The sequence below is a fragment of the Platichthys flesus genome, chromosome 17 (assembly GCF_949316205.1).
Source record: "Platichthys flesus chromosome 17, fPlaFle2.1, whole genome shotgun sequence".
NCBI lineage: Eukaryota > Metazoa > Chordata > Actinopteri > Pleuronectiformes > Pleuronectidae > Platichthys > Platichthys flesus.
The window spans coordinates 19,102,774-19,120,199 of NC_084961.1; the positions used below are offsets into that span (position 1 = coordinate 19,102,774).

Below are 17,426 nucleotides of genomic sequence, written 5' to 3' on the forward strand. Positions count from 1 at the left end.
GTGACTCTTTGTGCAGTCCGGCTCCTTTCTTGTCCTGTTGTTCTGCTGTTTCCGTTGATACAGCAGGCTGAAGCACAACACCGCTGCTGTCCCCATTTTGTCTTTTCCAAAATGTCCATTATAAGCTTCTACAAAACCCACTTGGCACAATTGATGTGTTCACTTGGAGAAATGTGTGCACATGGAGTATAGTATACAGGGTGAGAAAGCCTCTAATTCGACCATTAGTTCTAACCCTTATTTTGAAATGAAAAAACAGAAAACTGGAGTGGAATGATGGACTTATTATTTTTCACATGATCGCAGTCTGTTAAAGTTCCTGATTCATTTCCTAAAATGGAACAAGAATTTTAGGAAACCTGCTCTTATTCTTGTCCTCCTTTTCCACTATTTTTTCCCATAGTCGTTCTGACAAGGCTGTTCGCTCCCTGAACTCTAATGTCTTTCCAGTAAACTGCTGGTGTAAGTAATAGCCTGGACTGGATGAACTGGATAATTATCACTATCCACCCTCTCCACCCCCCTACCTTCCTACTTTCCACTCTACCTCTTCTCCTCATTTTTCTGGAACCCCTCAGGGTCTCCAGTGTCCTCTCCACTTTCCACGGCAGTGATAAGATGTCGACACGATTAAGGGTGAAAGCTAATCCGCCGCGCTGCCTCTCTCCCCGCGGCTCTACCCAGTCCTCGGGCAACACAAAACGCTGCAGCTGAGTCCAAAGAGCTGCAGCCAGTGGATGGCAGGAGCGGCGGGAGAGAGAGAGAGAGAGAGAGAGAGAGAGAGAGAGAGAGAGAGAGAGAGAGAGGAGGAGGAGGCCAGGTGGACATGGGGTTGACTTGTAGCTTAATAATTGATAGGCGCAACTTTCATTTTTAATCTGTAAATGAGAAGGCCTAAGATGGTGGGGCCGTCACTCTGACACCCTATCCCTGGCCCATTAAGATAACAAGATGTTGGATAATGATCTTGGTTAAGGTGCAGTTTATCAGTCCGGGGGAAGTGGCCTTATCTCCCAGGTGGCTGAGCTTGTGTCCCCTGATGCACTGACATTACATCTCAATATGGCCGTATCTACAGAAGAGCAAAAAGAGAGTTCTGTAATCAAGATGGCTATAGGTTTTAACATACACAAAATGTACCTTTCCACAAAGAATGAATAGGGCCCTATGTACAAAACAAACAGTAATTCAATTATATCTGTGTGATCATCATTTAATTTGTGAAATGTCATTGTTCATAATTATTTATTATCTCCAAAATGTATGAGAGCAGCAGGGGATAAAAACACAAACAAAAAAGTGTTTTGTCAGCATAATTTTAAGTGGAAATTAATATATATTTGTGACCTATTCAGCCACTTCCTGCCTCTCGTCTATATATGTCATCTGTAGACAGATCCTGTATGGGGGCAAACTGAGTTTAGCAGCTCTGCCCTCCTCTGCATCCTTGTATACGAGGTGTGATTCATTCTCAACTTGTCCCTGCAGCTGAAACCTCTGATCCTATAATTTATTGAGCCCAGCAGCAGCGCTTCTGCCACTTTACACTTCCTAGGTAAACACCTTTGTACAACACTCAGCTCAAGGGTGTCCTTTGGTCGCACATTTATAAACTTCAAATGAGTTCACCCTGCAGGGCACGTCGTGGCAAATGTCAGCAGTCTACAGTATCAAGACAACACCGGTGTCCTGTGGTGACAGAAAGGAATCAAAAGGATGTGTAGGACAGAGGAGACACAAAAAATACTGATGAAAACAAGAATGAGGGCAGAAAGGGAGAAAAGAAAGCAAGGCTCAAAGAGCAGATGTGATGATTTTCAGTGTCACATCAGACACTGATGGTGTTTCCCTGGAGGTTTGAAGAGATTAATTGTTCCAAGTTGCAGCTTCTGTTCACTTTTGCTGCTCAGAAACCACTGGAGATACACATTGTTACACATACAGCTCATGTTTGAATAACACTGTGACTGTAACTGTTGGAACAAGCATCAAAAAGACAGACTTATAGCTTATTGCACCATTTAGTTGATGGTCAGATCAGACCTCTGGCTTTGGAGGCAATTCACTTGTCACAAAAAATAAAAAAAACATGCCTGATCCTTGGGAGGGTCCACAGCCAGACTTTATCAAGCTATCACCACCTCTAATATCAAATGTGGCCAGTATAATAACAAAGAGAAATTTAAGCTTTGTTCCCATAATCCTTTATTCAGTGAATACATTGCTAAGGGATAATGTTCTTTAATTTATTATAATACAAAATCTAGCATAGGAACCTGCTTCTCGATGCTTTGCGATTAGGACAAGCAAGACCTTATGAACAATATTCACCTATCAGAGTGGACGGAGAGAAGCCGCCAAAGGGACTGCACCGCAAATATAACGTGTGTGCACTCCACTAGCTGATCTGCCACCAAATCCATAATTACTAATCCATGAGCCAAGATAAATAGAAAACAACCAGCACATGTACTGATTAGTCATGTAACTGGCATTATTGACAGCAAACAGTCAAACACGCTGACCACAGCAGAGCTGCACAAATACAACAGATTTAAACTAGTGATTCATTATATTTTGTCTTGCCTAAATAATGTTAACTCCATGACTTTATTAGATTATATCTTATTTTGGACAAATGTCTGTTCAATGCAATCACATCCCCTCTGTGGAAGCTGTTGTGCTGCAGAGTTAATGCTACTTGAGTCAAGCATGTTGGTCTTTTTATCCTCAAAGCCTTTTCTATTGTAAGGCTAAAAATCAAAATAAATACTAGGTTTAAATAATAAACCCTAAACTAAGAATCAAAAAAAGCTCAAATGAAATAATGTGATCTAACATTTTACTGCTGAGGTTACATAATACAAGGACCATCAATATTGTGCAACACAAGAGCAACAGTGTTTCTTTATCGCCACCCTGTCTACATGAATCAACAGCTGTAGTGATTTCTTGCTTAGAAACAGTTATCTTGAGTCGCTGTCTTTTACCACAACATATCATGTATGAAGCACTGAAATACTTTTCAGTTCCCCTTTTGCTAATTTCTCATTTCTAACAGACAAAAAGTCATGATAGTATGTCCTGAAGCTATACAGGCAATACTTACTATGGGGTAATATTCAAACAAGCAATTGGATAAGATATTTTTGTACATCTTTTCAAGTGTCACAGTACAAAACAATGTTTATATAACTGACTCACAACATGTACTTACAAGAAAAAAAAAGTCATGACATGGCAGCACTTGCAAACACAGCAACCTCTCACTGAGAAAAAGCACTAAATGTTGTGACGGAGGAAATAGAAGTTTTGGAATCCGAGCTCGGCTAAAGGCTTACCCCACTCCACTTGCTGCCCCATCGATGCTATTGGCTAATGTCTTCTACCAAGACAATGAGTTGAATTTTACATCTTAGACGGACTACCAAGCATGAAATTAAGAACAGCTTGGATTAAATTTCCTTGAAACATCACTCCATAGGGACACTGTGGACATGCACACAAGTGAGTCGCACAGATGACAAGGCTTCATGACTGTCCGCTAAGATTTGTAGAGCATGAATAATGTGTTCACCTTCATACAACGCTATTCTCTTGTTGAGTGTATGGCCGTAATGTGCTGGCCATACTATTACTTGAGGATGTTCACGACTGTGATACTATTCTACAGTTCCACAAGCATATCAGGTTTGCACCAAGAAGAGAAATACACTGAACCTTGTATACACAAAAACCAAAATGCATGCTATGCATTCTATCAACCCCTTCCTAGCCTAGCCATTTAGATCACATATGTCATGCTAATCCCAGTAAAGAGACCACCACCGGAAATGTGCAGACCAATCTGTAAGCATTTATGTCCAGAGGTGTCCATCTCCATCCTGAATCAGTGCTTCAAAAGCAATAAAAGAGCAAGCTGCCAAGAGGATCGCATCAATCTGGAGGAATACACAGAGACTGTGACAGCTCACATCAGTGCTATTGACGTATTGACGTCACAGACACTAAAACCACCACCTCAAGGGTGAACCAGAAGCTGTTGCTGACAGCAGAGATTGCTTAAGATCTGAGAAGCTTCATTCAGATGCAGGGAAGAGGCAGACCACAAAGCAGCAGGAACTACCCTGTGCTCAGTTATGCACAGAGAATCAACTCAGACTGTGACCATACCCTCAAAACGTGGTCAATGTCCATGCAGACATCTAACATCGTGATTGCCCAAGCAGTTATTTCCACATGCATCGAGTCAACAAACATAACCCTGTGTGCTGTCTGAAGGATTAGCACCTATGAAGACTCACACATATCATCATGAAGTGGTACAAGAGGCAAGTCCTCCAGCCTCCAGATCCCCCTTGACCCCTGCAATCTGCTTTCCGCTCCACTGAAGATGCGGCAACTTCTTTACCCCACCACGCACTGTTTATCCTGGAAAACACATCTGTCAGGATGATATTTACAGGCTAGCTCAGCATGGACTACCTCAATGGTAGGCCACAGAAACCAACACCTGGAATTTAGCCATATGGTTATAAGCACAAGTACTTGAGGGTTGCATGGAGAAAAAAAAGAGGAAATCTGCTCCACTTCATACACACTGCCCCATTATGCCATCTCTTTATTAATTATTTGATTTTTGATGACATTACTTGTTTCAGATCGTACTGAACAAAGTGGCAGAGGTGGGGCTAACTCTCAGAGAGGAGCTGAAGTAGCCATTTGCAACAGGAATAAAATGCGGTCAGACAAAAAAAGGGACACTGCAATGTTAATCTATATGTGATGCTGGAAGCATAAATAGTGACTACCCTACTACCCTACTGCTATCCTGCTATAGCTGGTGAGCAAAGAAGTAATTTGCTAACTGTAATATGGCAAAAAATGTGTTAACATCTTTGGATAGTCTGTCATAGTAGCCCCATCAGGTTGACTGGATTTCTATCTGCCAGATAATAATTAACCAGCTGGGAAGCTAACTGGAAAATAAGTTCCACTGTCTGTTATAGAGACATTTATTATTTTTTAGCTTCTCGTCTTGTTGACCACTATGTCGCTGAAGCTGTTTATAAACCATCACAATTTGACGCAATGTTATAACAGTTGTGTCCTCTAGGGTTGCACTGTGAAGAAAGCTAGCCTGCTATTATTTAGTGACTTTAAGGTTAATTTCAAAGTTAATTTAAATTACTTTCTACATCAAAGACTTTTATTTATTCTTTGTCAGCCCCGGCAAATTATGGATGTTCAGGTTGTTTTTTTCTGAACTTGGATGAACTTGTCACTTTGAACAACATTTACACACGCGCTTGTAAAGTTCATATCATTATTGTAAGTCCAGTTTATTACTTTAACTTTGCCCCAAAATGAACGTCTGTTGTCAATTTATATATTAGTTACACAACTGATGTTGAAGTCAAGAAACTGAAGTTTTACTTGCATCAGTGCAACAATGTGACTGGTTGATTTGTTTTCTTTCTTTAGTGCTGCAAACTCTTATGATACGGTGGTGGTTTGTTTCTCTCGTATAACGTCTCTGATCTAGCTGCCAGGAATCTGTAACTCTCTATTATCAGAAAATCGTGTTTCCTTTTCCCCATCAGTAGGTATATTTAATATACTATATATGGAGAGGAAGAGGAGCATTGCATACCTTTAACTGTCAACAAACCATCCCCATAGTAGAGCTAAAACTCAAACACATCTTGGGAAACAGTCTGCAGCAATTGCGTGACACACAATGGACAACTATGAAAGCCCAAGCACATACAGCACTTATCACACACACAATGAAATTTCCAAGGCTAAGTGACCTGCGTGCTCTCAGCTTTGAATGGCATAAGTACTGGAGTAGCCTTGGGTTCTGCACCCAACCTGAACACAGTTATATGACGGCTATTGGTGATGCAGGCCGTGTCCATGGTCATCCATCAGGCCTCACAGGTAATGTCTACCAACTCACTTGGCTTACATCAGCCAGGATAAAGGCCTCTATTAAGAAAATGAATAATGCCAACTGAGGGGAGGTGACCTCGCGCTGGTCACGTGTCATCAAGGCTGAGGCACGATTGGCTGCTTTTAGTTAGTATCCGGTGCTACCAAAGGGGCAGCTCGGCATTTGATGGATGATCGAGGCCGAGGCGAGATGGGCTACAGAGTCAGTCGTTTCACTCCTGTGATCTAATCTGTTACCCATCGTGCATCCTGCTTCACTGATGAAAAGGCAAGGTCCCATCCGTCACAGGCAGCTATGGTAAATGGAATTTTAACCCCCACCTCCCCCACCCGGTGCAAAAGGGTCTGGATGATGGACGATCATTGCAAAAGACCCTAGAGCTATGGAAAATTAATATCAAGGGGTGGGGTGGGGGGGGATCTGTGAAGACTCCAGCTTCCTATAGATGCTCCTCTGCTTTCTGTCACTCAGCGACAGAGGCAGATGAGCTCTCTGCCTCTGTTTCTGTGCACCAAGATATTCAAGGAGGATCCACACTGTTGTCATTATCACTCTCCTTCAAGGAGGCAGCCCAGAGCCCTTGGAATGTCACACCACATGGCTGAATGTGGTTTTAGATGAAGAGGGCTTTAACGGTTAAGAAGGGTCATTTCTGGCATGCCACAAGCAGAGCAGGTACAGACAGGAAACTGAAGAAGGTGTGTCTAAGGTACAGACCTTGTGTTTTAAATGGACGCCATCAAAGTCAGAGTGCGAAATACCCAGTAGCAATCGGTACTCCAGTGTTATTCTGAAGTACAGTCCTGGCTGTGTGTGACACCTCTCATCCGTTGTTTGTGGCCGTTGAACTGCGTGCGTGGAAAATATTGGAGTTTTTTTCAATGTGTTTGAATTCATGTCTCATAAAGCAAATCAAACAAACACAGAGTATACTTCAGTACTGTCCAGGTCATAATAACTTCTGATTTGTGTTGTTTATGTTTAAGTATAAAGTGAGCGCAGGTCAAGCTATTGAGGCTTAAATCAAGGGGTCTCTGAAGCTGGAACTGCTGGGAACTCTTTGATCAGGGTTTTATAAGGACCTGAATAGGAGAGTTAATTATACATCCATACTATGACTGATGCATTGATTAAAAGTTTTTTCCCAAATATTTTAACACACATTCAAATGTATTTTTTGGGGGAGGAGAATTGTTTTTTTTAAGTATGCCTATTAATCGTAACGTCACATTCATCATCTCACAGGCGAAACTACAACCACGGCCAGTCTCATGGAAATTAATAAGCCGATGTAATTCCCTTCATTGTTATGGAGATCTAACATCTCCCTCTGTGCATCATATGCCAAAACGTAACCAGTCAAGGGACAGAGAATTTTTAAAAGTTCTGTTCAAAAGACATTTGATCTTCTATTTGAAGTGCATTAGCCTCTGTCGAAGTTTGGTTGTTATTCCGAGAATGTTTTACTTTAATTGTCATTCTTGGAATTTAAACTTCATCTCCCGAGTTCCATGTGAGTTCAAGGCCTTATGAATAACCCCTACTCTTAATGCAGAGCTCTCCCATTGTTTTCACTTCTCAGTTACTTATATCTTTTTAGTGCTAAATATTGAATTAGCCCAATAACGATGCTGTTGTACCAGTGAATCACAATGAAAGCATTCCTTTGAAAGAGAGAGTGCTTTGGTCTTCCATAGAAGCTCAATGTCACCTTGTCTGGTTCAGATGTAGTACTGCAAACTCAACTGCACAAAAACTCCTCAGTTATTCTTCCATACAGCACAGCAGCATTGCTGTTTGAAAGCCTGAGCTTCTTCACTCTCTGTTCCCACTCTATGTCTGAGCTTAAATCCAGTATTTGAAGCTCCACACAGCTCCCAGCAGGGACGCACTGCCTCGCTTCTCTCTCAGCCTTAATGGCAATTCTCATCAGACTGACATTTCACTGGTGCTGACTCATTGATCAAGAAAATAGGTGGCTGCAGAAGATTAGGAGCAAAGAATGAGGTTAACGTTGTGAGAGAGTTCTTTTCATGAACACCTCCTGATTTCTGTTTTGTGTCTGTCTCCTCAGGGGTTTTTCCGCCGCAGCATCCAGAAGAACATGGTGTACACATGTCACCGGGAGAAGAACTGCATTATCAACAAGGTGACGAGGAACCGCTGTCAGTACTGCCGCCTGCAGAAGTGCTTTGCCGTGGGAATGTCCAAAGAGTGTGAGTCACCAACCCACTTTACTCAATGTACTGATATGGGCTCAATTTAAACTTCGTCATGGGTTGAATGGGAAATGTACGGCTTTCATGTGGCCCTTTACTCACTGACTCTTTCATACATCACTTATTCTCTATTGCGCAATCATACACTCTGAGCCACCATTGGCCAATAGAAGGAGATGGGCGACGAACAGCCTACCTAACAACGAGTGAACAACTCGCTCTTCCTCATAAGCCAGAGTTGCCCTCAAAATGTTGGTGTTCCTTGCTTTCTGCTGTTTCAGAGGATTGAAGTTTTTTCAGATTCAAGTCAGCATACGACCTCAGATGAATGGGTTTGCCAAATTTAATTGTATGAGAAATTAAACAAAAACTTTTGCAATGTTAAGAAAAGTAATGATAATAATGACTGTTCGGTAAAAACATCAGCTTTTAACCTTGGTCCTGCAGACACGACAAACAAGCTAACTGAAAACAGACATCTTGAAAAACGAGTTTATTAATTTCGAGTCATGACTAGTCTGATGTCATCACATTTATATCTTTAAATGTAAATCCAGAGTGGTTCTACGTGGATATATTAAATGTCCTGTACAGACACACATTTGTTGTAATCAGTGTGATAACAGTGAAGATCAAGTCTTCTGTGCCAGTGCTGCTGCAAAAAGGTTTTGTTATTATAGCGCAGTTGATCAGACCCACACCTCATCCAATCGTACGCAGGCAAACAAAGAACCGACAACCTGAGTCTTAAAACCCTGCTGTCGAGTCCCCCATTTTTCCCTTCACTCCATTGTCAGAGTTTGCATTTCACAGGTTATTGGCATTCTTTGATTGCATCAGCATTTATGGCTCAGGTCCAGTTCATGCTCCATTAGCTCTCTGCTCCTGTCTCTTATGCTGTTTCACACCTCAGCAGAGGAGTCATGGAAAAGATGATGTCTTGATATCCTTGGGCTAAACCCCCCCACAGGGCCACAGATGAAAAAAGGGACCATTCCCTATCTTCTTCATGGACGGAGGCGAGATATAGGCATCATTAGCCTCCTGATCTAAATGCCTACTCCACAAGGTCCAAACTGACTGTAGGCCTATGCTGTGCTCATTTTTTCGGAATGTATGAGTTTACGATTTTGTCTCACATCTTTTTGAAGAATATGGCTGATATTTAAGCTATGGTGTAATAAAGACATGGTGTTGGGTTATGAGATCACCTGAAGAGTTGGTCAAGTTAAATGTCAAAAATGCTTAGCAATTGAAGAGTTAGTTGAAAATGAATTGTCTAAATAATTATAATATTGTAACTCACTACATATTACAATTTAATTTCGGAAGTGCCAGTTCACTTCTCAGAATATTATCTGTGCCTCTGTCCACAAATGTACAAATAAACATTTTACACAACTTACAGTTTTAAAACCAACACGTGACACTGAAAAAGATAATCACATGCATACAACATAATCCTGCCGCACAATCGCAGTTAACCACTTTGTACGTGGAGATAAAAAGTCTCATGTTTATCAAGAAGGATAGAAATGAGCCCCATGTTTTATAAGGCATTTACACTTCCTTTTGAGGAATGGCCCAGTTTCATCACAGCATAACATCCCAAGCTCAGTGGGAATGGAGCTGGTGCAGAGGTGAAGGCAATAACCTTGTTTGGCTTTGGGCAGAATCAATTCCTCTGGAGGGGGGGGGGATTCCAAATGCAGCAGTCAGACGGATAGGCTCCATGGGACACTGTAAGATTTCAGAAATTTCACAGTTCAATTAATCCTGAAGCCAAATGCAGACACATGTGGAAGCAAGATAGGTGCAGTGAATATGCTTTATAACAGAAACAGGCTTACAAGCAGTTTCAGCCAGACAGGAAATCCAAACTCTGAAAATCCAAGAGGCAAAACCATTGGAACACGGGCAACAAACAGAAGCGGAGGGGAACACCAGGGGAACAGATCAGACAAACCAACAAGGACCATAGGGAACACAGAGACTTGAGCTGCTTTCAGACATAGACTGAGCTCCAGATTATCTCTGGACATTCTCGTCACGAATGTCGGAGTGAGAGGCTCAGGACTTTCTGTCATACAGTGTGTCTATGTGCAGCACCTTTCTAAATGAGAAGGAGCAAGGAGTAGCAAGGTTCAGTATAAGGACACTTTAGCAAGTGGAATGATGAAGAAAGGGTTTGAACAGCCAACCTTCTGGTTGGAGGACATCCGCTCTACCCCTGAGTCACACAGGGGGCAGATCAAGACAAGAATACCAAAATTCTAGCTATGCACATCTACCAATTTGAAGTGGGTTATGTGGCAGGTGTGTTTTTAAACACACACAGGAAATTTGACCTCTGCATTTCACCATCCATGAGCAGTGAAAACGTGGACTGTATTCATCCAATGGAGCACCTCAGGAGGTTAAGTGCCTAGCTCAAGAGTACTCCTAAGGCTGCGTCTCTCTTTAGGACCCAGCTCCCTCATGAACATATCCCAAATGTAATCTAAAGAATTACACTCTAATTGTCTAATTGCTCCTGTTGTTGCAGCTCTACCAACTGACATGGGGGAGCAGCTTATGTTTGAGATAGAAGGAAATGGAACTGACCTTTGATCCGTTTGGGGTAGGGTTCAATGACAGAAATGTGTCTGTATGTTATGAGGGACATTTTAAGAAGTTGCACAAAATGTCTGACTTATAAACATTATAAAAATGTGTCCTCTGTGCACATAATTTATTTGTCATCTGGGAGAAAGATGCAAAACATTTCTTAATGTAAATGTTTTCAAAACATTTTAAGCCCTTATTATTCAAACTAGTCTGACTCATGAGGATTTATCAAATTATTAAAATTCCAGTGACTTTTAGACTAGGCTGCAGTACAGTAGCCTCCATAGTGACCTCAGCAGAGAAAGGCAGAAAGGTTTTCTGCAATATTTACCATTAAAATATGAAATAATAGAATAAAAAATCTTAACGTCATTGATGCCTCACAGAAAAATGGTTCTAGGTTCCAGCCTGTCGGTTAATCAGGTTTTCACTTTCCAGGTGCTCAGATAAGAAGACATGCAACTGAGGTTAATTGGAGACAGTTAAAAAGGCTCAAGGGCCGTTCAAGTCTACTTCTATGAACTGTGTGAAGATTGTTACTCTGTATGTTGGCCCTGTGATGGACTGTCTCACCCAATGTCTGCTGGGATTGGCCCCGCTCCCTCTGGATAAAAAGGATAGATATTGGATGGAGAGATGGATGGATGTAGCTTTCCACTACATAGATACAAATTATAATTCAGCCATTGAGGCATATATCCTAAATAGAGATACATTGGTAAAGAAAACTGAGCGCTGTTGGACACAGTTAGCTATTTAAATTGGATGTAGCTCTAGATCTAGAACTGTGTAATGAATGTCTTTATTTTTTCTGATGTTTCCTTTTTATGCATCTTCTCACATTCATAATGATTTGATTGGGTCAGAAAGACCATGGTCTTTGAGAAAAGCTTTAAGTGTAGGAGCCGTCTTTATTTGCATCAGAAAGACATAAGGAACAATATCAGGGTTTGGTCCACACATGGCTGGGTAACCTTCATACTACAAAGTTTGGGATGGTTTGAGTACTATATTTTATGTAAGAGAGTAGCTGTAGGTTCAGCCTCAGCTGCCCTGATAAGCTAACTCTCAAACGCTGCAATTCAACACTATACAAGTGGATCTCCTGGAGATAGGACACCAATGCTTGAAATATTTAAGGTGAGCCGAAAACTTGTTTTTTGATTGGATGATTTAGCCCCCAGAGATTCCAGCTGATGTAACAGAACATACCAGCCACAGGTCTAAAGTAGTAAAAGGGCACCAAAGCCTCATTGTATCTCAAATACCTTGATGTAAGTGCCAAGTATCTTGGTCCACTGAAAGTCACAGTAAGTGCTAGTTTGGCATACATTCAGTTCTGGCTTATATGTTTTAAAGGTGTTGTGTAGTTATCCCATGTTGAAAGTAGGGCATCCACAGTCCATTCTGAGCCCTGAGTCAGCAGATAATGTGTAAACTTCTGCTTTGGACTCGTGCAATCATGTGCCGCTGCTGAAAACTGAAGTGCTACTGAAGTGGAAGACAATGGTGGACATTCAGTGCGTGTGTGTTTGTGTGTGTGTGTGTGTATGTGTGTGTGCTGCACTTGCAGGAACCTGATAGAGTGCATCCTTACATGACTTGTGTCTTTGTGTTATATAAGCGATCATGAGTCTCATGATGTCATGAGATACTGTTGTGATTCATAATTTATCAGTTGAGTCTGCAGAGGACTTTTTGACAGATGCATTGTGCATTGTGATGGAACCGAAGTTTAACAGAAAGGGGCTCTAGATAGAAACATATTCTGGATGTACTGATGTGTTTCTTTTAACCCTGAAGATACTTATCATTTGGGCAGTTTTGCCAACGGAGACAACTGTGGCACCACTTTTTGTTGGGACAAGCCCTAGAGCATCTGAACTCTTTGAAATGTTGAAGCTGATAGACAAGGCAAAGGGACAGATGGAAGTGCTGCAAGTCGACGCAGCAGGTACACCAGACAATTTCACGGTCTGAGCAGGGACAACAGTGTGAGTGACCCAGATGAACCCACAAGAAGGGACACAGGTGCAGTGGAGGGACTGTAACCATACACATGATGACGATGGGGGCGTATTGCTGGGCAGGTACAGGAACAGGCAATGGGAAATCAGTAAGGAGGCAAAAAGAGGTGTAGCATTGTGTGTTTTTTTGGGGGGGGCATAAAGAAGTTGTTTTTCACGGTATATTATAACTCTAAGAAGCAGAAAAGTAACCCCTCTGAATTTCATGAGTGGGTCATACAAATTCATCTCAGCAGCATTTTGCTCCTTACCAAGATTTCTGATTGGTCAGACGTCTGTAAAGCAGGTCACTTCTTCAGTGTTTGTATCCACTAGTCAGCTGCTTGAGGTTTTGTACTGACTGTGGGGATCACCTGGTGCCACCAGCAATTCACTTTATCCAGGACTTTGGCTTGCATTAGCTAGTGTATGGTTCTGTGCCTGATGCACATTAATGAGTCTAAGGCTACATTTGTTTGTTGTGTGGTGGCATCCATACTGAACCGCTGAAACAGAGAGGTCTGAAAAGGCTGTGGGCCTCATTTTCGTTTGTTGTAGTCTGGACGGGCAGAAACTGAGATGTTTGGAAACTATGATGTGGACACTCACAACGCCTTGCTGACCGGGTCTTTTCAATCACAACGTAACCATCACTGATTCTCAAGGTTCCCATCACATGGCGTTTTTTAGCCCCTGCTACCAGTGCAGAACGCAACATGTATAATCAATTACAAGCTCTGCTGACCCTGTCTTTGCTCACAGCTGTGGTGCTGTTGAATCTGCATTTTACTAAGTATACACCTAACATGTGCAGGAGATAAGCTCTCATTCGCGCGAATCTTGTTTGCAGCCTAGCTCTTTCTGCAACTAACAAGCAAATGCTACCTTTGTACACCAGCATGCATATATGCCCAGTGTATGTAGTCATGTGATATGCGTATAGAGAGTACGAAATACGTAACCTAATATTTATTTATTTATGATTTACATTTTGGTCTGGGTTTAATACCAAATAGGCCTTTAAGGTGTGTCAGTGTGGAAAAAACACCTCTAAACCAGCAGTGAGACCATCATGAGATTATAATTTCTTCATCCCCCCCTCCTCTTCCAAGGTCATAATTTCACAATGTAGTTTTCCCATCTGACAGACCCTTCTCCTTTCTCTTCCCCCGTCCCATTACAGCCGTTTGCTTAGACTCAGAGCTCTGGCGGCAGCAGAGACTTATCATCGTTCCTCGACAGCCACCTGGTTGGTGTTAGGGAGCTGCCATATTAAGTGCTGTGGCAAGTGGCCCGGGCTGAACCACGTGGTCTCCAGATAGATGGTGTTTGTTTACCGCTGCATCTGTTTGCTTGTAGAGACAACATGCAGAGCTTGGCAGCACGCAGATGGCTGGCTGGTGGCGTCTCAACAACGGGCATCATCCATGCGCGCTGCCCCTGAACCACACAACATCCAGCTAAAGCAGCACACCAGAGGGAAAAAAATGCCAGGCTTCACCGAGGGGCTAGAAGCAGCTGTGGAAAAAAAAACAATAAAGCAGACAAAAGATAGAGGGTGGGACAGTGCTCTTTAACTAAGGGAAGAGGGAGATGAGCGTCTTGGAGTGAGACAGTGGGCATCGCTGTGAGGAGTGTATTATATACCAACGTGTCTTATTCCCATTCACTTCATCCCTGGGCACTTCAGAACCACTCAACTTTTACAGTGCTTCCTCATAGCCTGACAGAGTGGCTGGATGGTGTTGTCATCACAGCCTCTGTTTGAAGGCAAGCACACCTAAATACTCAAAGCACATTTTTCACATTTTGTTTTTGGATTGAAATCAGTTCAGTTTGTTCAGCAGTGCGCAAATTTGTTCATGTCAAAGGCCACCAAAGTCTCAGTGATTATCTGTAAATACTGTATCTGTTCTTGGATTGGAAGCCTTTGCTGCAAGTAATTACACGACACTATTAGACAATATTACATTAAGTTTTGTTAAACATAATCATTTAGGATCGCTGGGATCTTCAAACTTTTGTCCCTGCTTTAAAACACAGATGAACAAGGCGTTCTCAGACGTTTTCTGCAATAGAATGTTACACAAGCCGAGAATGCACAGCTCTCATCGGTCATGTCGATTATAACACACACACTTAGGTTTCCAGTTATAAAACTCTGTCTCAGTGCAGTAGTTATGAATAAAGTAATTAGAAGCTGCTGTGGAGGATTTTATTTCCTCTTCTTAAATCTACTCGGAACAACACGCCCGGACTAATGCGGCCTCTTGTGTTTTTTTTACACAGGCCTCTTTGTCCATTTATCTACCACGAAGTTTTACGATTTTACATAAAACGGCTCTCAGAGATACAGATAGATCCACAGAGGCCAGTGAAGATCACAGGCACTAATTTATGATGACAACCCCTTTAATGTGCTTATTAAAAAGCCATATATTTTAATGGCTTCTTTTCTGATGCATCATTTTGATGCATCTTCTCACGGTGAAGTGCTCCGAGTGCAATTGTAATGGACGGCCTTGGGTGAGTGTTTGTGTTTGGTCGGAGTGGGGTGGGTGGGGGGGGTGGGGTGGCTGCACTTGCCCCAGCGCTGTCTCCCTAAATAACATCTCCAGCCTTTGTGAGAACCACAACCCCCTCTCCAGACACAGATTGTCACTGCACTGTGACAAATGATACACACACACATTTGAACAGATTGTGGACCATCCCCCGTTCTATACCATTACTCTGGACCATCCCCCCTGCCACGCAGCAAAGTGTTTTTGTATCATGTGTGCATGTGTTCACAGAGCTCCTGGTTTCACCCTCACACCCCAACGACTGTTTGTCTCTCAAAAAGGTACCTACCATTGACAGACTCTGACAGAAACAACCTGGCTTCTTCTTGTTTTCTTTTGAAACATAACAAGCATCAAAAAGTCTGCATTAATGCTGCGAGTTCGTGGCTGCATGACTTATTCTCCATCACACACCTGGGATAGATGTTTTTGGTGAGGTTGGATGAGTGAAGCTGCTCAAAGAGAACTCGTTCCAACCATGTCCTGATTGTTGTTTCTGAACGGCCACACTGGAAGGCCAAACTGAGACACAAACTGGTGTATAACAGTATTTTAAAGAGAGCTATAGAGAACAGTTCAAGCCCACCTGACTTTCTTTTGTCCACCGAGTGGAGCCATCATGTGTACGTGAAACAGTTGCTTACAGAAGGTTACAGACAGGGTTGGATGGATTTTATTGTTTTACCTCTAAATGACCTCTGTACACAGAAACTGCCACACATGACTAATACATATTCATTTACTGTGACTTATTGATCTTAATTAATATTTCACATTATTCAAACAATCTCACATGTTACTTTACATGTGAGATCTATATTTGATGTGGGATTATATAGACATACAAGGTTTTCAACGTTTCACATGCAGCTAATTAATTCAATTACATGATATGTGTAGAATTGATTGTTCAGTCTAGTGCAAATGACCACGGGGTTTCCCATTAACATCACAACTGATGAACACACTGGGACTTTGTGTTTATGATCTAGTTTGTGTATATTTACATACATTTCACATGCACACGTGTAATTTTCCCATGTGTCCATTTTGTTAAAACTTAAATATCCTCTCATCGTTCTGTCACTTTCTCATTTTTTGTTTTGAATCACAACGCTGGCCCACACCTGATTTCTAATAAAAGAGCAATATTGGGCCCCTACATGTTCTGTTCATGTGCACGTGAAGCAGGTTTATTGGTCGGAACCTGAGACTGCTTCTGTGTTTAGCTTTTCCCTGTGGAGCCACAGACAGAACAAGGCTCAGGACTCACCCTCCTCTCTAAGTTGCGTCCTTTCTGCTCACCTCACGCTGACTCTGTAAACCCTAATGACAGGGTTAGCATCAATTCTCTCATTACTGGTTTCATTGACATGTCGGAGAATTAACATTGTCAGGTATGAGGCAGGAAATACAATCGAAATATGTAACCATCTTAAAACTGATCCAGTCTGGGGCCAGGAACTTTATCTAATTTGATTCTGTTACAATTAGTCAGTGTTAGTGTTCTCCCGGATCACATTGTAGTCAGTGAAGTAATTAACATTGTCACTGTCAAAGCTTGCTTTACTAACTGTATAATCGCAGTTGATGTAGTGGAAATTCTCTTAAAAACATACAGTGCAAAGGCTACTTCAAAGATCGGACATATAGGTCAAAGATATAGGTCAAAATGTATGGAGTGATTAATGTCAGCACATTAATTGCCGCCTCTCATCGGAGTAGTCAGAACGAATCAGAAGGCTGATCATAGCATTCAGTCCGACTCATATTGACCATGCACTGAGACGCTCATACAGTGTGGAGCCAGGGGAGCCTGTGAGATGTGGGTGAAATGTGTCACATTGAAACAGATGTGCACAACATCCCCTGTCCCTGAGCGCCACTGTTTCGTTTCTTGGACTATATATGGAGCAATAAAAATGAAACTGTAGTTTGAAAGTAGGCTACCAGCATGTGTCAGTTTACATACATCGGGTCAAACAGATTAAGGGTGTCAACCACTGCTGATAAAACAGATGAGATGTTTACGTTGGACTCTAACCCATGTGTTGGGTTAATGCCTGATTATGGA

General features: G+C 42.0%; 1 protein-coding gene across 3 annotated transcripts in view; it reads left to right on the forward strand.

The window, feature by feature from the left end:
• Positions 1-17,426, forward strand: part of LOC133972829 (retinoic acid receptor beta-like) — a 134,171-nt gene that overhangs the window by 88,003 nt on the left and 28,742 nt on the right. For all 3 annotated transcript variants that reach the window (XM_062410405.1, XM_062410407.1, XM_062410406.1), the window contains one exon: positions 8,031-8,172. In XM_062410405.1, coding sequence (XP_062266389.1) covers positions 8,031-8,172 — 142 coding nt within the window. The remainder of the gene's footprint in view (positions 1-8,030; positions 8,173-17,426) is intronic.